Source organism: Telopea speciosissima, chromosome 10 (assembly GCF_018873765.1).
Source record: "Telopea speciosissima isolate NSW1024214 ecotype Mountain lineage chromosome 10, Tspe_v1, whole genome shotgun sequence".
In the NCBI taxonomy this organism is placed as follows: Eukaryota; Viridiplantae; Streptophyta; class Magnoliopsida; order Proteales; family Proteaceae; genus Telopea; species Telopea speciosissima.
The window spans coordinates 48719162-48740795 of NC_057925.1; the positions used below are offsets into that span (position 1 = coordinate 48719162).

At 39.9% G+C, this 21634-nt stretch overlaps 1 protein-coding gene across 1 annotated transcript; it reads left to right on the forward strand.

The window, feature by feature from the left end:
• The first annotated feature begins 194 nt into the window (after nucleotides 1-194).
• On the forward strand, nucleotides 195-18436 carry LOC122643673. Its single transcript, XM_043837273.1, has 9 exons — nucleotides 195-576; nucleotides 3183-5789; nucleotides 5871-6403; nucleotides 12868-14041; nucleotides 15155-15504; nucleotides 15774-15974; nucleotides 16693-16847; nucleotides 17530-17621; nucleotides 17714-18436. Exons 1-9 carry the CDS (start codon nucleotides 393-395, stop codon nucleotides 17743-17745), a joined length of 5328 nt encoding a protein of 1775 aa, XP_043693208.1. The 5' UTR covers nucleotides 195-392; the 3' UTR covers nucleotides 17746-18436.
• The last annotated feature ends 3198 nt before the right edge of the window (nucleotides 18437-21634 follow it).

Here is a 21634-nt window from a genome sequence, read left to right on the forward strand (position 1 = left end):
ACAGGGGTGGCTTGCGCTGCACGACCGGGTGGATTTCTCTCTCGCCAAAAAAAAATATAAAAGAGTAAGACCGTACTTGTCCCCGATTTTAAAAATCCAACCCCGCGCCTATGGTAACGAGATCTGCATCGTTCATTTAAATTCCTCAAGTTCCATCAATTCACGATCTACCACTGCATCATCGGTGGCAATTTTCATCAACATATCACGTCAGCATCGAAGTCGAAGCAACCAAGATTTCAAACTTTTTCACAAAACCTCTTCAGCCTCTCCGGCATCCGCAGTGGCCAAAGCCGAAATAATGCTTTTATACTTTGCTCTGCTCACCGTTCAGGTCCATCCATCGTATTTCCATTAGGTTAGTGAGTCGCTTTCTTGGATTTTATCTGAAAATGTCGACTCTCGAGAAGCTATTCGTCCAGATATTTGAGCGCAAGAACTGGATCATAGATCAGGTCAAGCAGCAGAGAGATTTATACGAGCAGCAACTCGCTTCGAAACTGTTAATTAAGGGTATTCGCCCTCCTTTGTGGCTGTGGAACGATGGAACAGAGACTGGAACTGCAGATCTCACAGGCATGCTTACTTGAATAACTTGAACGGTTTTTGTTATGATTTATCATTTTTTGGTTACATTTCATTCTCGGTTTCCTACTTTAGGGTTTCTGCTGGACTATATGTTCGTACGGCACAAAAGGGGCTATGTTGGTATTTATTAGCATATGGTTTCGTTCTTAACGTAATTGGTTGCAGTTGAATGGGAAATGCCGAGTGAAATATGCTTCACAAACGAAAGTGCTTTCTCCAGTTACAATGAAATTTATTCAATTTTCACGATTTATCTTTATGCATTTGGGAGGAGAGCCAGAACCTACAAAGCTTACACATTTCCCTTGTTTTTTTTTTTTGGTTTTCCTCTCATAATTGGGAGGAAATTTTGTTAGATGACTTCTGTTGGTTACTGGGTTGCTTCCATGGATTTAAACTTCCCATTTTAGAGCGCCCAGTATCGTATCCAATTTCATTTTTGATATTATAAATCTCAACTCTCTTATGCTGTTTGCATTTATCAAACTTTGAAACTGTTTCTTCATTTTCGTCTTGTGCTAGTTTTAGATTTAATTTATACTAGAATTCAAATTCTAATAAAGCAAGAATTGGCACTCCGGAATTTGTATTTATTTTGCAAGAAAATAGCTCTGGCAAGAATTGGCACAACGAAAACAAGATTGTTGGTGGTGTTGTACCTCCACCCTCCCCCCCCCCCCCCCAAAAAAAAAAAAAAAAACACCCATTCTGTTTGTCCCTTGGGACTCGATGGCATTGTATGTTTTTGAACTACTTCTGACTATTTATATTCATGCCATGGCCTCCATCTTCTTAGATTTACCGAATTCCTAAATTTGCCAGAGTGGAAACATGTATTAATGGGAAAAGTCTAGTCTTACATCAAGAATGTTGGAAATTATAAGCAGGCTTGGGGATTTGTTTTTTTTATTCTAATATTTAGAGGTTGAGGTTTTGTGGTCTGTGCAGACCATGTATCCATACGTGGTCTGCATACAATATTTGCCATGTGGGAGCTTGGATGGGGCCCTAATTTGGTGAACAAGTAGATCAAGGTCCCTTGCTCACATGCCAAGTTTCAATCCAAATGGAGTTTGCCAAGTGGCACAACAAAGCATCGAAACTGAAACTACCAAAGGGTGCATGGGCGATCAAGGGGTTGCATGGACATACATGGGAGGGTAAATAATTGAATATTTGAATTTGAGGCTGAAATTTGAAACATGGCAATCCATCCCCCAATATATAACCACCAAACATAATGCCACATCATCCTTCTACATGGCACAACTAAGTGTGCAGACCATATAAGTTTGTGTGGTCGGCTTACACCACAAAACCTCTCGCAAATATGTAGTGTGGGTTGGTTGTGTAGTATTTTTTTTAATGGGAAAAAGAACTCTGTCCGGGAGTGTGGCCTACGCCAGCACTACCATGAGTCTATTTCTCTCCTCCCCATATGAAAAGACACCTTTGCCCCCTTGTTTTGAGGAGCGAGATAGACACATGGGAGTGCTGGCGTAGGCCACACTCCCGAACAGAAAACTACTTCCCTTTTTTCTTGTTTGAGAAAAATTGGTTCCTACACACCCATGGTAGGATTCTTCCCTAAGAGGCTAAGACCCATTTTGAATATTGCAACATGGACAGATGATGAGGCTATTCCAACCTTTGGATAGAGAGGTCATGGTGTGAATTAGTCACATGTCAAATTTCTGAGCCTAATTCAGTCAAATACCCTCCTGTGTATCGTCACACATCCTCATTTATGTCCATACAATACTCTGCCAACTACTGTGCACTCTCCTATAGCCATGGATTTTCAAATCTTTGTTTTGCCTCATGGCAAACTTTGATAGGTTTGAGACTTGACATGTGAGGGAATCTCAGGATCTAGTTGTCTACAAAATTTGGTCCTGCTATAATCTGTCACATGACTGTTGTTGGCATTTCAAGTGGGCATGTAGGAGAGTTCCGACCACGGGCATGAAGGAACGAGGTTCTCTCTCTCTCTTTTTTTTTTGAGACAAAAAGAAACAAGCTTTAATCCTCACGGAAAATCAGACTTCTCACACTCATAAATTATAATACTTGTTGGCACTTTCTGAGGGTGTTTATATATCTATGGAATAATTGTTAACCAATTTATGATTGCGAAGAACTCAAAGGTGATTTGCCTAGTGAAAACCTATTAGATGTCAAGAGAAAATTTACTCTTGATGGATAAGAGTGCAATCATGGGATCTGTTACAGTGCTGGAAGCCAATAATTTTGCTCACAATGGTAATTGCTGTATCATGTAGTCAAAATACTTATTTCTTGAAATTTTCTTGATGCATTCTTTATGGTTTATGTGTGAGGCCACAAATCATAAAACATCAAAAGAATCTATTCTCATACATATGCCCCTTTTCCACTTAGGATGACACTTAGTTCTGCTTGTGTCTGAGTGCCATAGGCTGGACTTGTCTTATTATTGCTTATCTTATTGCAGAACTGAAGAAACAAGACCTAATTTGTACATCTGCCCCTTTCCTCTTAGGATGACACTTAGTTCTGCTTCTGTTTGAGTGCCGAAGGCTGGACTTGTCTTATGATTGCTTATCTTATTGCAGAACTGAAGAAACAAGACCTAATCTGTGGCCTTCTAATTCCACCATCACGATCCAAGGTCCCTTCTACTGGTGATCACTGCACCTTTTACAGCAAGACAGCTGCTAAGTCATATAATGAGCCTACTTCAGACAGCATATTTCTGGAAACTTGTGCTTCCAACAAATATTTTGACGTAGGGGCCAGGTTGACACTGGTACCTAACTGTCATCTCAATGAAAATGAGATTGCCCAGAAGTGTTCCTTAAATAGGACTTGTGAGCTAGATCCTGCAATTGCTTCTCCTCAAGATCAGACAAGTGTAAGGGCCTCTGATAATTCCTTTGAACCAGGTCAATCTGAGATTGCCCAGAAGTGTATCTCAAATAGGGCTTGTGAGCTAGATCCTACAATTGCTTCTCCTCAAGATCAGACAAGTGTAAGGGCTTCTGATAATTCCTTTGAACCAGGTCAATCATTGGCAAGGATCCAAAGGTCCAGGCCAAGACAAAAGGCTTTAGAACTTCGAAATAGTGGGAAAGCAAAATCAGAAAGGCCTTCGAGCAAGGTAGGTAATTGTAGTGTTTATTCTGGTAGAGTTACAAGGTTTAGAACTGCTTGCCAACAACCTAACACTGTCAAAGAGTTGCTGGAATTGAATAAGGCCTCTGATATCGCTGATGATGAGGGTGGTGGGGCGGCACAAACAAAAACAGAGAAGTGTCCAAGCAGTGGAAATGACACCACTGTTCATTCTGGTAGACTTGCAAGTTCGGGGATTTCTTGCAAACTAAGTGTCCAGGAGTTAGTGGAAATGGGTAACTATTCTGATATTGCCTGTGAAGGTCCTGATAGAGTGCCAGGTTTTAGTCCTGCCTCCCTGCAGATGAGTTATTTTGGCAAATCATTGCAGGCACATGGAGCCTTACGTCAATTTGAGGGAGATAATAACTTCCAGGATGCACGGGCTGTTCAAGTGACCGTACAGAAGTTTGATTCAGGGCAAAAGGTTAAAAAATCAAGTGATCGCTTGCAAACAAATCCGAGAATGCTTCAAAGCAATAGAGACATTTCAAACAGATACACAGCTAGAAATGCAGCATCTAGTATTCTGGAGTTCAATTATGCTGAAGGGTTCCCAAAAGCTAATGACTCAAAAAATACAAGTGCTAGACGTACACGGTCTAGATCTGTTTCCTGTGATGAACCGTCTCAAATTGCAAAACAATTAAAGTTGGTTGAAGGACATGACCTCAAGGAATCAGGTAGTCAAGTGGATATCCTCCCATGTAGTGATGCTAAAGGTATTGTCAACCAGGAAAAGTGGAATGTTGACATTGCAGAAACTGATCCAGGAATGCTTTCAAGCAATGGAGACATCTCAATCAGATACACAGCTAGAAATGCAGCATCTAGTACTCTGGAGTTCAATTATGCCAAAGGGTTCTCAGAAGCTAATGACTTAAAAAATACAAGTGCTAGACGTACACGGTCTAGATCTGTTTCCTGTGATGAACCTTCTCAAATTGCAAAACAATTAAAGTTGGTTGAAGGACATGACCTTAAGGAATCAGGTAGTCAAGTGGATATCCTCCCATGTAGTGATGCCAAAGGTATTGTCAACCAGGAAAAGTGGAATGTTGACATTGCAGAAACTGATCGTGTTTCAAATGGGCCAGTTGAAGCCTGTTCTTTTCTACGGTTGAACTGTGCTGCAGGATCCTTACAGTTCAATAACTCCTCAAAAATTACCAGTGGTAGAGTTACATGCTCTAAATCTGACTCCACTGATAATCCTTGTCAACTTGCAGAACCATTAAATTGGGTTGAAGGAAGCAACCTCCAGAAAGCATCAGAAGCTCAAGTGGATATCCAGCCATGCAGTGATGATGACCCTGAAATTGTCAACGAGGAAAATATCATTGTAGGAACCAAGCATGTTTCAAGTGTGCCAGCTCTACCCTGTTCTATTTACTCTCAGTCTAACATGCATGGAGGAAGCCATAGAGATGGATTGGAATTTTTACTCAAAAGGCTACCCTCTGAGAGTAGTATGCTTTTGGAGCCAAAGCAGCTTGTCTTTAATGATGTGGAAGTGTTCAATTTGAATGAGGGTGTTGATCCTATGGAAAAGGGGATTCAAGGGAGACCTTTAGAAATAAGATCCTTTTCCTCATTAGGGCCTGCTGAATCTTTAGAAAAGGTAGCCATTTCTGATGTGTTCCAACAAAAATGTGATACATCCATGGATGAGCTCCTGGTGCAGAAGGAACTGGCGAAGGAAGTTGTAAATAGAGAAAAGGAAGCTCAAAGAGCTTATTCTGAAGCCGAAGCAGAGAAATCCACATGTGACTATTACACTACATCAATTGGAAAAACTTCAAAATCTCCTGCTATGCCATCTAGGAATGCAGCATCTAAGTTTTATGAAGATGCAGTTCCTGATAAATCTCCTGAAATCAACAAAACCCCAAGTCAGATTCCTTACTTAACAGATGATCTAGTTACCCGGCAAGTTGGCGAGAAAAGTCCAACTAGAATGGCGGATTCCAGTTTGCCTGGTGTAGATGTGGATCCACAGGCAGATAGATCTGGCAAGAAATATAATTCAAAGCTTGATATTGGGCCTGGTAAGATATTTCTAGAAGATTGTGAACTTTTAAAAGATACATATCAATCTGGCGAGAAATGTACTGAGGAGTTTGATCTGGGTAAGATATTTCCAGAAGATTGCAAACTTGGAAATGATGCAACTAGAAGTTTTCTCTGCCAGATGGCAGCAGGAGACAGTCCTCAAATGGGCAACACAGGAACAAAACCTCCTTACTGCCTAAGGAGCTCTAACAGTCATGATAAGAGTGTTGGTTCTTCTAAATTAAGTGATTCTCTTATTGCAAAGAAATCCATGATATCAACCAAAACCAAGAAGAATGCTGTTGAGTGTTCATGGCCTCAGTCTAAGCGGAGAAAAGTTGAGGGTCGAGCAAGTGATGCCTTTACTGCTTCTGTTAGGTTAAGGAGGGGGAAACAACTTCAGGAGATTAATGAGGAGACTGAATATCGATACCTGGAAAAGGTAGAAAATGGGGTTGAGGCTATCTCAGAGGTTCAGCATTTCACTCCTTGTGAAATGAACATTGCTCAACCAAACGCTGTGGAGAGTCCTGATGTTCAAATGCATGAGAAGGAAAGTTTTCACAAGGTAGAGTGTTTGGAATCTCCAACCAAGTTGCACATCAAAGAGGTAATTGATGCAGTGCTAATCCCAAACCAGTGTGATCCAGTGGGAGATCATCTCGCCACAGGATCGTAGTTAAAGGAATAAGAACCCAATAGGAGAAATTTAATAACTCAATCAAATCAATTCTGTTCAGCCAGAAATTCAGGTTGAGTGCTCAAATTAAGAAGTAGAAAAGGTCTGAAAAATATGATGTGATTCTGATGGCTAGATTCCTACACTTATGGACGAATCATTTTGCAAGTAGGAATTGAACAATACTGCAGAATCGATAGACAGTTTTAGGGATTTAAAGCAGAACTCATTAATAGGTTATGTAGCTAATTAAACAAGAAATTGGATCCAGAAAACCAGAAACATAAATCAGATTTAGAAAATCAAGAATTGAAGAAGTAGACTCGAATTAGGATTCCTGAAATTTGGTTGGAAATCTGTCTTGAAAACATAATCTAATTCTAGTATTGTTGGGGCAATTGATTAACAAAAAGTAGCAGGATTTGATTAAGAACTAATGCTGAAACAGAACTAGAAATACGCATAAACTTGTGTTTGAAATATTTTAACAGAATTAGAAATCACAGGAGATTGAAATATAGAAATTCTGACCTATTTTGATGGAGAAGTGAACAGAAGTTGAAAGGAAGATATGATCAAGAATCCAGTTGAACCCCAACCTGGAATCCCACCAGGGTTCACTATTGAATCTCACAGCAGTTAAACACTTTTGAATCCACAAGAGTCAACACACTTGAATCCTACAGATGCAAGCCTGAATCCACAGACCAAAACAAAGCAAAAGCCTTTTATTAAATTATCAAATTTTGGGCGTAGGGCATAGCCCATGCATATGTTTAAATAAATGACTTTAAATAAGACACAAATTAAGACTAAAATTCCGCCTGCGAGCTATGGAGGTAGTCTACTGCAACTAAAATTCTTAATAAATAAGAAAGAGAACTTAAACAAGGTTCAACCTAACTAATATTCTTAATAAAAATTAAAATAAAGAAATAAGAGTCTAACTAGACTAACTAATAAATTAAATACTGTTAAAGTGGCTTATTACAAAGAAAACCTGTTGTACCAAAGGCCTAACACATGTGTAATCCAAATCAAGGTTTATTTCGACTAAAATAAGCTCACTTCTATGCTTTATATGCATCAGTAATTGTATTTTTTGTTTCTTTCTCACATTTTCTTTCGTGTTCAGGATAGCTTATCCACACACACACACACACACACAGTGTCGTGGTCTTTTGTATCCACCATTTGATTGTAAAACCCAGAGAAAATTCCTAGGTAAAATATTTACCTGTTTAGAATTTAGATGATCATACAGTTCATTATTGCCCTCCTCCTGAAACATTACGTGTGCATGTGTTTTTGTGTGTGTTGAATGTTTTAGGCCTGTTGACCTGATTGGGTGACCCTAACCAGTTCAAAGTCATTTCTTTTGGAACATTATTACTTTTTTGTGCATACCAATACATACACATTTAGACAATTTATAAGTATGCAACCTAACCAGATTGTAATGAACCAACAAATTTAGAAACCTTATCAGTAGGCGTGTCAAACTAATGTAGTCCTAGATGGATAGAAGACCCACTAGGAACCAGTACTACAGGATCTACTATGAACAGGCAGTCCGATTGCTGTAAAATATGAAATTAGGTCAAAATTAGGGTTAGGGTTAGGGTTAGGTTAGGGTTTGAAGGGTTGGTTATGCTAGGCAGGTGTAGGAGAGTCTATCAGTGAAGGTCCAGTGATGGTTTGATTTTGATGAGCGGAAGAGTGAAAACTTAAATGGCAGCAAATTAGGGTTTCAAGTTTTTAAAAAGAAGGAAGTAATGGAATCTAGGGAATTTGGGCAAGGGCTTCAGGTCGAGTTCTCTAAGGGTAGAGAGGGTCTCTTGGCCAAGGTATGGAGGTCTGATGATGGCTGGATGTTGCTGGACTATAATTTAGAATTTTGTGTTTTAATGGGAGTTAAGGATTTGACGTTTACTGCCAACCAAGGGTGCTAATCCAAAACACCAAAATTGGGTGCTTTTTTTACAATTTAAAGATTGAAATATGTTTATAAATCCTAAAACAAGCTTCCCTTAAAGTTTCGGAGCCAACTGTGGCCATTTGTCCACCAAAACATCATATCGGAAAAAAATATACACAAACTCGGTGAGACATCGGTCGTCCTTGACCTGGTCGAGACGAATTTTCAAACTATGCTCTATAGATCAGGCTTTAGTGATGCAAAACAACAAAAACAAATTAAAAAAAATAACAGTAAGTCGGAACAAGACACAGACAAAGATCAATATCTCTCTCAATGAGGACTCTTGCACCTACACCAAGCCATATCACCCTCACATCCCTAAAAATTATTCAAAAGACCCTTTTTACCAAATGTTGAAGGAGGTATTGCTTACCTTCCCCGACCATGGCGGCCTCGCTAGCCGGTTAGTGGGCCGTGGCGGTTGTAGGGGGAGGGAGCCCCCCAACAGAATTTTTTTTTTAAGGTGTGAAGAACGGTGATCCTTGGAAAACCCCCAAATAGAACTTGCTAAAACCCCCCAAAAATATCTAACAAGACCAATAAATCAATGATTTTTGCGGTGCTGTAGAGTACCTCAGCGACGCTCCAGAGGGGTAGGTCCCTCTATAAATAGAGGATCTCTCCCCATTTGAAGGAGGTCCCCTTTCTTGGGATTAAAGCCCTTTGCTCCGTTTTTTGTGCCCTCTAGGTATGTTAGAGCCCTCCTTTAACCCCCTCTCGACATTTTGTCGCACCCCCTAGTTCGATATTTGTCTGCCATTATTTTATCCGCTCCCCGTTTGAGCCTTCGCCACTCTTAAACCCATTTTACCCCATTTTTATCACTTTTTATACCAATACCTTTTCCGATAAATCTCATAAGTCCCATGTGACGCTGTTACTCCTTTCGACATACAAGCGATAGGCTCCTGAAATTCCTTGTTACGTTGTTACTCTGCCCGATGTCCAAGTATATTGACATTGCCGTCACTCTGTCTGACAAGAGAGAGGCAAGCTGTTCATTTGTCTTCACCTGAGCCTGGTGACACTTCTCATTTCGCATCTTTCGCATATGTTTCTTTATTTTGTCGAATTTGGTCACAGGTATACATTTTTTACTTTTCTCTTTGCTTTTGGCCCAATGTAGACCATTAAAGTAACTTGTTGTAGTGCACATATTAATTTTTTTAACTCGTAAAGTTAGCATATTTACTTTTCTTTTCTTAAATTTAATGCACACCAAGTTAGCCTTGCATGTTGGTATAGGACATATCATTACGGGAGAATGTTCGAAATCAAACATCTAGTAGAAAGACCGATTTAACCGGGTGAGATGGGATGCTAACTCCTTCTCATTTTCGTAACCTAACAACTTACCCAGACTCTCTGATCAAATCGTATGGGATCACATAGCCCTTTCACTCATCCTAGATGGGGCTACCCCCACTAGGTCCTAGGTGGTGATTCCATTTATTCTAATACGTATATAGCATGATCCCAAATCCCTTGTCGCCAAAGAACCCCGAACACAGACCCGCCCATAAGGCGGATGAAACCCCGCTCCGGAAGTTGTGGTGCCCACACTCACCAACTAGATCAGAATCCCACTGTGCAAGGCTTCACACCCATAACTGAATCGCATAGCTCCATTGTAAAAAATTCAACTTTATTAATCTTCAATCGTATCCGAGCCAATGGCTCTTACAAGTGTTATGTAGAATTACTAAATCAAACTCCTAATTTGACTAGGAGAGTCAAATCCTATTGCTAATAGCAAACATAAGTGAAATAGGAAACATAGTCCTTAAAGGAAAACATATAAAAAAAATTTAAATTAAATAAAATACTAGCAAACTAACTAACTAACAAATGAGGTAATCTCGTACTACCACCTTCTACACATAGTTTAGGCCCATTAAAGTGCTATTACAAAGAAAACCTATGGGATCAAAGGCCCAACACATACATAACCCAACCCAAAGCTTATTTCCATTAAAATAAACCCTTTAGATGACTTTTCTACATTAAAGCCAGACCGAACCGGCCCGAACTTAATCTTATTGGACCGGCTTTGGATTGGGGTATTGTGAAACCAAACCCAAACTGGACCGCTCTGAAACCAAACCGAACATGGAAAACCAAAACAGTTTTTAAATCGATACAACCCAGAAAGCATAAAAAATTGGTTTTCCCCCCCCCCCCCCATAATTATGTATATATGTACATGGTAAATCGAACCCAATGCCAAACTGATAAGAAAACGGAACCGAAACCAAATCTTCCCTTATTGCTTTGGCTTTGGATTCACCCATTCTCACACTGAAACCGACGAAACCAATCTGATCGATTGACTCCCCTACTTATTAGTATTCAACTTAACCTGATTGTCCATAAAATCAATCTGTCTTGTGAAACAGCCATGGTATGTGCATGTATGCATGTCTTCCAGATAGTCCAAAAGTGCTCAACTATGAATGATTAGAGTATTTATTTATTTGTGGTCCTTCTAGAAAGGCTGTCAACTTGGAGGCTAAGGAGGCAACTAAGGATGGGATAGCATTGGAACACAAGACCTCACCGTTAAACTTCACACTAACTCAGCTAAAAAGAGATTGTCTCAATGACTAAGATCAATTGATAGGGGCTGTTATTGTGCTTTGAATTTTTCTTCTATAACACCTGCTGAACATGTGGTCGGTGGCCCTAGTTCCTCTTGTTCACTAATAGTATGGACATAGGGGCCTAATGGAGGTACTACATGCTTGTTCAATTCCAACCAATCCCCATGAGCAAGAAATGTAGTTCTAGATTGGTAGGAAACCAACTAGAAGTCAACAACCACGATGTGCTATGAATTGGGTAATTCGGCTAGAGCAAAATAGGTGAAAATTGTGAAATTAGGGTTTGGGTTTGATGGGACCTAGGGTTTCATGGTAGGGTTAGGCCAAGTTGATGTAGGGGAGTCTATCAGTGAAGGTTACATTAAGTTTTAATGGTGGGAAGTGTGCTGGAATGAATTGGCAGCAGGTTAGGTTTTGGGTTTTTAAAAAAGTGTATATGATGGAATCTAGGGTTCAGAAGGGTCAGGATGGGACCAAACCTTGATCGAGTTATCCTAAGGAGGAATGGAGCACTCGGTCAGATTTTGGTGGGTTTCTAATGGTTAGAATGCTCTGGGCAGAAGATAGGGTTTGGGAAAGTTAAAGAAGAAGGGGGAATGCTAGGGTTTGGTGGTGTAGAGGATTAGAAGAAGAAAGGTTGGGGTGGGGGTGATTCAAACTTAGTGTTGTTGCAGGAATTCCTTGGCAGCAGCTTGTTTGAAGATGAAAACTTGAATAAAAATCAGATCTTGAACTAGAACTAGAAACTAGAGCTTCAAAAGAACCACCCGGGCTTCACACCGCAAGGTGTCGATTGATCAAACACAAGACAATCTTCAGTGGAGAAGATAAAGTTGCAGAGCAGCTTGAAGAAGATTCAAAAATTTTGAGGTAATATTCTCTTCCATAATTTCTATTGCTTATATAATGGCCATAAGCCTTACTCCTAACCAGCCTAGGAGAAGGAATAATCACCCCCTAGCTGAGCTCTAATAACATCACTCCTAATGTCATGTGACTAGCTTAAGTTGATCACATGACACTTAAATAAGAAAACAAATTAAATAAAAGACTACTTAAATTGAACCCCTGGTTCAACCAGCTTTGGACTGGTTCAATTTATTACATGAAAAATAAACTATGGAAAAATACTACTAAGCAACTAACTACTAATACCACTACTAATTGGACTGCTTTTTTTTTTTTTTCTTCTTCTTGCGGATGTAGGACTTCAATTCTGCATCAGCAAGAAGAGAATGTACTCCAGACCAGACCATAATTACATGAAATTCTTGTGAATTCATGAACATTGTTGGTAGGAAGTCTCGCGTCTGGGGATACCAGACCCTTACATAGATCTGGGGCTCTAATAAATTGCCATGTGTCACACATTAGAATATCAGGACCCATACAGGGAAACGTACTGTCTTTAAGATTACACATTTTAAATTTGTAAAACCAAGTGACTTTTAATCACATTAATGTTAGTCTTTCTAACTTTTTCACTGTACAAATAAACCCACAAGATGCACTCGCAGGAGTTATCCATCCATGCTGAATTTTTCTTTGTTTGATCTCTTAGACAGGCACAGGCCCCACCTAATACTGGGTCCTGAAACTCCGTTTTGAGGCCCCAAACTTTTAGAACAGTTTGGGTACCCACATATACAATTTTGCATAGGTAGCTCCTTTAAAGTTAATGTTATACTTAGTACTCTGTGTTTGACATCAATTCTTATGTGTATCAAACTGTATTCTTTAGCTTTAATAGCTTACTCTTCTGGTTTTATTTAAGCAATCATGTAACTCTAATGGCTCATGATTATATTTCTCAGGATGAGCTTTTCTTGGAAGGGAGAGATCACAGTGCAGAGACAACCTTGACATGTAATGACAAACATGTGTTGTCTTCTCTTGAAGACCATGGTTCACTTTCGTATTGTCTAGTTAGCTCCGCACAGACCCAGGTTGTTGACTTGATCAGTGCTAATCAAACAATGCCTGAATTTAAGGAACCCAGTATGGGTGAACCTATAGAGAATGATCCGCCATGCATTGCCAAAAATGGAAGTGGATTTGATCATTCAGATCTTCTAAGCACCTCAATTGGACAGGATAATATTCTGGAACAGTTATACAGGTCTTCTAGAATGCTTACACCACTACCCCATGCTTCAACAAAGTATAAAGTGCACAGAACTCCAGAAATATACCAGTCCTTACCTAATGGACTTCTGGAGCACATGTACCTGAGGAATTCTCTGCTCTTCGATGCTGATGAAAGTAATGGGATGAGTGCGGAAGTGGACCGCTGTTTTCTGGGGAGATCGTACTCTGATTGCATGTCATCTTCTAGTGTTCAATTTAGTTGGGATGTTAAGAGACCACCTTGTACGCCTCCAGTTAAAAAGCTCTGTCGGACAATTACTGCAGCCTCCAATGATAGTTTGGAGAAGCAAGAGAATATAAACCCAGAGCTTACTTGCTTTAGGATTGAGGAAGATCCCAACGTTTGTGAGGAAAATGAGGACATGGATGAGATGGTTGATCCAGTTAATGAAGGAATTCAGTCAAGGGGGAAGAATTTCTCGACTAAAAAAGAACCACTTGCTGATGTGACTAATGAATGTCTTAAGTCTTCTATATCTGTTTCTTTGGCTGATAAGTCTGTTGAAAGAGGTAGCCTGGATTCTGTTAGTGCAGGTTTTAATACCTCTCAGACCCAAATGGATACCAAACAGAAGCTTCAAAGCTGCTATGGAACTCTGAGAAAGTGTATGAACAAAGATAAGGAGAATAAATGGTCTTCGGTGGGTGGCAGCGGTTCTTCGAAGGCAACTGAATATCTTCAAACTCGGTTCAGCAAGCCAAAATTACCAAGGAAAGTAAGTGAGGGCAAAGGAGGCCAGAGTTTATTAGAGAATGGGAGTAAGCGTAACAATATTGTTTCCAACATCTCATCATTTATTCCATTTGTTCAACAAAAACAACCAGCTGCAGCTTTTACTGGTAAGATATATGGTTTCATTCTGAAAATTACTGTTTCCCATTCATTTTCCATTCGTGTTAATGGGATACATCATCATGCATACCAATAAAGTCCATTTTGAAATTTTCTCTGCTTCTGCAGAAAAAGATCTACTGCTTGTGCTATATACATGGGTTCATTTGATCTGTTTTGGATGGATTCAATGTTGTTCTACTGGTCTGCCAATTAATTCTATATTGTTAAACTTCTCATTACATAGTCCGAGATTTTAACTCTTCCATTTCTTGTTTGTCTAAAGTCTCTGTCCTTGATGGAAAACTATCCTACAGTGCATTCAGTCATTGAGCATGAATTGATTGCTGTGCTGGATTGGGTTAAGCTGGGGACAACCCTTGCCCTACTTTAAGGAAACTGTCAAATTGTACCTTTGTGAAACTCCAGACTCTAACTTTAGGAATCCAACAACAGTGTAATTGAATTACCTCTATTTGGTCAAGTAGGATAAGATAATGTTATGCTTGGTTTGCGGCAATGTATTTATCAAAAGTAACTTAAAAGATTGTGCATTAGAACATTAGAACAGAACTCTACATTGCACTGGGAAAACAACACTCAAGCCACCAGTATAGTTAATACACATACACACACACAAGGTTGATAGCTTCAAAGCATACCAGGAGGAGTGAGCAATGCTTCAGAGGAAGGCTGCATACGCCTGGCAAACTAAAAGTTGTGGCTACTCCGAAGACTAATAAGCCCCCAGACCGAGCTCCTTAAACCACAACCCCTTCTACAAGTGCGCTACCTGACCACCACAAAGCTTCCACTGACAGGACCCCAGACAACCAACAAAACCAAGCAACCTAGCTCATAACACCTTCGAATTGGAAGGCCCAAACACTACGCCTGCAATCAGTTAACAAAGTGTTGCATTGACATTGTTAAAATAGGTACCAACCTTCATAAACTGAAATGTGAATTAAAAACAATATCTGTAGATTGCTGTGTTTGTTGTTGCTTAGTATTATTGAGTTGTTTGTGAATTTAATTTATGGTAGTTATCTCAGTGAGTTAGTGTTTATGGATGCTAGAAAACTTTGATTTTACTTTGGTTCTTTTGTCATACCCTGCAGGAAAGAGGGATATTAAAGTGAAAGCTCTGGAGGCTGCTGAGGCTGCGAGACTTCTTGAAGAAAAAAGAGAGAATGAACGTAAAATGAAGAAAGAAGCAGTGAAGCGTGAGCGAGCAAAATTGGAGCAGGAAAATTTGAAGCAATTAGAATTGAAGCAGAAAAGGAAAGAAGAGGAACGGAAGAAGAAGGAAGCTGACTTGGTGGCAAGGAAAAGGCTGAGGGAAGAAGAAGAAAGGAAGGAGAAGGAAAGAAAGCGCAAGTGTATTGAAGAAGCTAGACGGCAGCAGAGAGAACACGAGGAGAGATTACGAGTTGAAAAAGAGGAAAAAGAGACAAGGCGCCGAGCTGCAGTAAGTTGCTTTTAAGAACAAAATTTAGAGATTTTATTTAATTGTTTTATTGATAGAGGGTGGGCCTCAGTGCAATGGTAAGGTTGCTCCATTGTGACCTAGTGGTTGCGGATTCGAGTCAAGAAACAGCCTTTCTGTGAAGCAGGGGTAAGGCTGCATACGTTATGGCCATCCTCAGACCCCGCAGTGGCGGGAGCCTCGTGCACTGGGTATGCCCTTCTATTAATGTGTTTTAGTGATAGCATCTGTGATGATTGTCTCTGCTGTAGGATGAGAGGGAGCGCAAAGGAAATGAGCGACCAGATGAAGCAAGAAGGCCGAAGAAAATGGGAAAAAGTAGGGAAGGATCTGACTGTAGGAAAAAGACGGAAACAGAACTGACTGCCATGGTTTCTGCATGTGAAGCCAGAGAAGCTAGTGATATTCACCAAACTTGTCAGGCTCCAAAGAAGTCTGATGAAATGGAAAAGGTAGAGTTGACAACTGATTTCAATTTTCAACCTGCATGTCTGGGAGGTTATGGTTTTGGGCAGAATTCGGTTAGTACATGCCTACAGCAACCAGTGGGCACTTTTTTATGGTAGTACCAAGCAAAGGATATGAGGACCATTAACCCATTCTGTAGTTTATGCATCGTTGTGTGTGGTTTACTGGTTAATAATGAGTTAGTTAAGAGCATGATCACCTGTAAACTCTTGAACTGCAAAGCATTTTTTCCTTCCCTTCCATCGTCCTGAGCAGTGGTTGGAGGAAAGGAGGAACTTTGTCACATATCAAGCAGATGCCAAGGTACTTGATCTAATTATCCCATCAAAGGGATGAAAAAGCTGGGGCAGAAAGATTGTTGGAGCACCAGAAGGATGTAGTATATTTGAAATTGGGTTAACTAATAGCCTAAGAGACATCCAAGGCAGATCCTTTGTAGTTGTTTGTCCAACCTCCTGGCATTTGTGCCTCCTTTAGGGCTGGAGCATGAACAGGGCTGGTTATCCTCATCTAGGTTTAGGTTTCCCCTTTATGGGGGGAGGGAAGGAAGGGGTTGAGACTTGAGAGTGGTCTCTTGTTTAACATCCTCTGAGAATTTCATTTCCGAACTGACACTTGTTGAACGATCTTGAAGGATTATAAATTCTTCCTGATCAGCAAGTAGAGCCTTTTACTAAAAGAATTTCTGTATACTACGTCTAGGAAATTTGCAACTTATATAAGGCACGCGAAGATGTTATCTCAGTTACTGAAGGAAGTCTGGAGCAGTCATATGCAATTTCTCCATACCAAGGGTCAGATGATGAGGAGGAAGAAGAGGATATGCCCAATCAGAAATTTATCCCTTCATGGGCCAGGTAAACTGACTCTTCTTGGCCACACCATGTGATTTCTATTTTGTATTTGTTCATATATTTTATATATAGAACTATTTAAAAATTGTCCCCATTAATACTTCATTCAAACATAAGCATGTCTCTTCCATCACAATCTGACAGTTTGATTGCCCAGGTGGGGCTGCTATTTGATTGTCCCACTCTCCCATCTAGTGCTCCTGCACAAAAATATTGATGAGGTTGGCTGATAGTAACCATCCGGCATAGACAGTTGTTTTTAAATATTAGGGAAAAATACACATACTGCCGGTACTTCACGCCCTCTGACACTCTCTTCTCTCTCCTCCCTAACCCTGTGGGTCTCCCATAAGCAAATCATGAGGCACTCCTTCCCTTGCGCCCATTGGCTTGGTGTGGGAGATGCCAATACATGTGGGCAGTGTGTAGATCTCTCCCCCTAAAGTTTATATCAATTTATCTTTTCGCCATCCTCTCTTTGAGGGATGTGTTTGTGTGGGAGCCTTCGAATGTGGGTCCCAGTTCTTTCCATGTGCATCTTACTCTTGGGACACAAGTATTTGGAGCAGATGTTCGTCTCAGCAATTCAGCATTAAATTTACTGGAAGAACTTATAATTTGTGGACTATCGCATTTTAAATGCAACCTGAATGTATACTTAATTAACTTGTGTCTGTTACTACAGTGAAAATTGTCTGGCTCAAATGTTACCTGCCTTAAATAAGGTAGACCCAGATGGAATTTTCCCTGCATCAAGCTTTTGCAGCATTGCAGAAGGTACTCATCTTGTATTTGCTGAGCACAAGGCATTCTTTTACCTCCTATGGGATGGCTAGACCTGGAAACAGCTTACTTTCCTTTCTATGCAGTTCTCTTGCTTCGGAAACAACAGCTCAAATAGGCGGCAATTTTGACGAGGATGGAGAGTTTCCTGCATTATGCAGACAAGAATGGTATATCCACGGGGTGGTTTTGAGCGGTTAAGAACAAGATGAAGAGGTATTTATCCTAGTTCAATCGTAGTTATTGGATCTTCCTTGAATGTTGGACTCTTGAGTTAAGTTGCTCCAGGTTGATTAATGGTTCAAACTGAGTTAACCCAGTTATATTGTCGATATTTTCAGTTTAGTCTTTTTTTCCTATTTATTTTCTTTTAATGTAGTGCTTTCCTATCTGGATAGGTAAGTGGGTTAAAACGAGAAGTGGCTTCTGCCAGTTTAATCCAGTTTTAAGTAAAGCTCGTCTTTAAATGCAACTTGCGATGCTTGGGTCATTCCTGAGTTTTTTTTCCTGTAGGTCAGCCTGGTGTGGGATCTAATAATGTTTTTTTATGTCTGAGGATCTTACATTTCATGCATCTGCGTTATCCATTTTTCCTGTCACCGGTATTTACTATTGATTTGGCCTGGTACTCTCTGATCAGTAATGAGATGGCCACCTGCTGAATCACTCTATCTTCTTAGAGTCCAGGTATGCTTTGATCTGCTAGCCTCAATTTGTATCCTAAATAGCATTTTTATATGAACAAAAAAAAGGCCATAAAGTTGTTTTCGCCCATCTCCCTAGAGTCTAGTTTCTGCGTTAATCTGCTTAGATAGTTATCATTTTAACTAAAGGGAATCTCTAATGATTAAGTGGATGGTTAGGATCGACTTATCAGCTCATCTTTATTTTAATTAAGGGAACCTCCTAATGATTAAGTAGATGGTTAGCAGCAACCTATCAGGTCATATTCATTTTAATTAAGGGTATCTTCTATGGTTGGAGTGTTGGACTATCAAATGGTGGGTTCCCGGCTTCCAGCACCTTGGAAGTCAAAATTTCCTACTAGTACGCTTGACTACTACCAAGTCAGCAAAGATTAATTTGATTGTATGTATTTGACTCGGATTGTTCTAGCTTTCTGAAGTCTAACCTTTTATGCTATTCTTATTTTGGTTCTATATTGATACCATATTGGTTGTCAGTAGCTAATCATTTCTCATGTCTATGTAGGGGGAGATGTCTAAATGGGCCTCTATCCCGAAGATATTTGCATACTGAAATTTGGTCAGAGAAGGTGATATCTTCCTCTTCACATACAGCTCATTTTTATTTGATGTATATATGTATATTTTTGGTATTGGTAACTCCCCTTTCTCCACCAAGGAGATAAATTTCGTCAGAGGTCTAGGAAGTTCTAAATTTACCTTCGTAGAATTTCTGCTCTAAATTCACGTACATTGAAGCTCCTTTAGTAATACCCAAAGTTGTGTAATCTTCTTCCTTACTAAAGAGTTTGGAATCCTGCTATTCGAATTAAGCAATAAACCCACAATTTGTGACTTGTATTCAAGAGTTCTTGTTCAATCTTTGCCGCTTCCTATTTTGAGTATTGGCTATTGAGACTGGTTGTCAAGGTTGGTTAGACAGTCTAGTAAGAGTTGGTTCATCCACATCTAATTTTTCTGTGCACTGGTGCTGTAAGGCCCGTAACTGCTAACTGCAGAGGCAGGGCTGGATACAACAAGCATATGAGGAATTTTGGCCTCCCATGCTAACTGTTGATGGGCATGGTTCAGCAAAACTGTGTCAACCATCTTGGACCATGAGAACCCTTAATACAGGTACCATGATGGTTATAAAATGATTAAATTAGAGCTTGAATCTTGGAATCCTTGGCACAATCTTGGAATCCTTGGCACATGATGTCTACATTTGGTAAATGATTAAATTAGAGCTTGAATCTTGGCACGTGGCTAATCCATACTTAGATATCCAATGATCAAAGTTGCCACATCCATGTGGCACAACTAGGGCTCCGTTTGGTTTAAGGGAAATTGAAGGGAAATTTTGTAATCATTATCCAACTCGATTATATAAACTATTTAAATTTCTTACTATACTTTTTTTATTATTTTACTTTTCAAATCCAATGGTTTAGACTTTTAGATGTAAAGTGAGATTTAATAACCAAATATGAAATGATTTGGAGTCGGTTACAAAACCATTTAGGGGTAATGATTAGAAGAGTTAGTTTATTAGGTTTGAAAGTTTTCACTTCACTTCCCTTCAATTACCCTGCAACCAAGCGGAGCAAGTGAAGGGAAGCAAACTTTGGAGTTCGTGACATATCTCTAGGAGGGGCAGAAAGATCCTTTGGAAAAGAAGATTCCCAAGCTCTCCTTTTGATGGTAACTCAAAGTGGTGTGAAATTTTGACTATGAATAAAGGAAAAGGTTTTCCTGTGAGTGAAGGAAAATTACACTCATCTAGGACCCAAGCCAACTACCATCTAACAGTTATTTAAGGTATAATGGAATGGGTTTGGTAAAAGCATGTTGGAACCAGCTCCATTTCAGCTTTGCATATTTTTCATGATATGGTGCACACCCAAAAAACAAAAAGGAAAAGTTCACATCTTTACGTGGAAGTATCGATTCTTATATGTGATGTAGAAAAATATTACAAAAGTTTTACAAATCTTTGGATTGAATCATAATGCTGAGTCACGATTAAAATTGTTCAAATTGCTGTTAGGAAACCATCATGGTAAGAGCCTTGTACAACAGTATATCATTACAACTTAATTGTTGCAGGAGCCCAGGAGTGCTCCCATCACAAGATGATGCCAGGAGTCGAATCTTTCCTTGGCAAGAGGTGCCAAGTGGTAAAAGCCTCTGTGCCTACATTACAGGGCTGATTCCTTCCCTGGTAATTTGGGAGTTATGGAAAGAAAGGAACAACAAAAGGCACGGAGAAAAAATGCGAGCTGCTGGTTCTGTTATTGAGAGCATTGAAGCCTGGATGAAAGACGTATATTCCTTATCCTCCCAAGTTTAGGTGCTCGGATTCTCATAGGGAAGTATTAATTCTTCAATGTTTGGGCTTATCGGCTCCTCCTTTTAGATTGAAGCGTCATCTCTCTGTTTATTGGTGTCCCCCCTTCGTCACGGTTAAGCTCAATGTGGATGGTGCTTGTAGGGGTAATCCTGGTATAGGAGGGGGTGGAGGGGTTATCAGAGACAAGGAGGGTGTTGTTTTGGCAGCCATCTCCAACTTTTATGGTGATTGCACTAACTCGGTTGCTGAGTTGAAAGCTTTGAGAGATGGCTTGAAGCTGTGCCATGATTTAGGCCTCACAGATTTTATGGTCAACTTAGATTCTGCTACCACAGTAAGAATGATTAACCAAAAGAGGTGCAACCTATGGAGGCGATGGTACTGGTTCCGGGAGTTGATGGTATTGTTGCATTCTACTCGACCTCTAATATCCTTTGCTTATAGGGAAAGTACCAGGGCAGCCGATTGGCTAGCCAACTTAGCTTATGATACAGGGGCTTCTATCGTTTCCACTATGGCAGCCAACCATCGGGGGATGTGCAACGTATTCTTCGGGAAGACAGTGTTGGTTTGCCTTTAGGCTATGTTTGGTTGGCAAGAAATGGATAGAAAAGAAATGAAAAAAATTCATTTTTTTTTTAATTTGAGGAGAGAGATAGACACATAAATCAATCATTGTCTCTATCCCTCTCCTCAAATTTAAAAAGAAATTGAATTTTTTCCTTTTCTTTTCTATCCATTTGTTGTCAACCAAACATAGCCTAAGGGGAGTTGGGTCGGACTGCAATTAGTGAGGTTAGTCCTCAATTCTGACCGGATTGTGGATGCGAAAGGACACTCTTTCTTTCTTGTGGTGGAACCTGACATTCATCCTCCTAGAAGTGATTATCGCCAAAACAAGAAATAGAAATTTGGAATTTATGCCCTATCCCTTTTGCCATATCATTCTTCTACGAGGTAGGGTGGCT

Excerpts from the sequence above, each read along its gene's own strand:
- LOC122643673 (XM_043837273.1), top strand. The coding sequence starts at position 393 with ATGTCGACTCTCGAGAAGCTATTCGTCCAGATATTTGAGCGCAAGAAC. Across the intron at positions 5,790-5,870 it reads AAAGCTTGATATTGGGCCTG|GTAAGATATTTCCAGAAGAT; the intron begins GTAAGATATTTC and ends AGTTTGATCTGG. Across the intron at positions 15,505-15,773 it reads AGACAAGGCGCCGAGCTGCA|GATGAGAGGGAGCGCAAAGG; the intron begins GTAAGTTGCTTT and ends TCTCTGCTGTAG.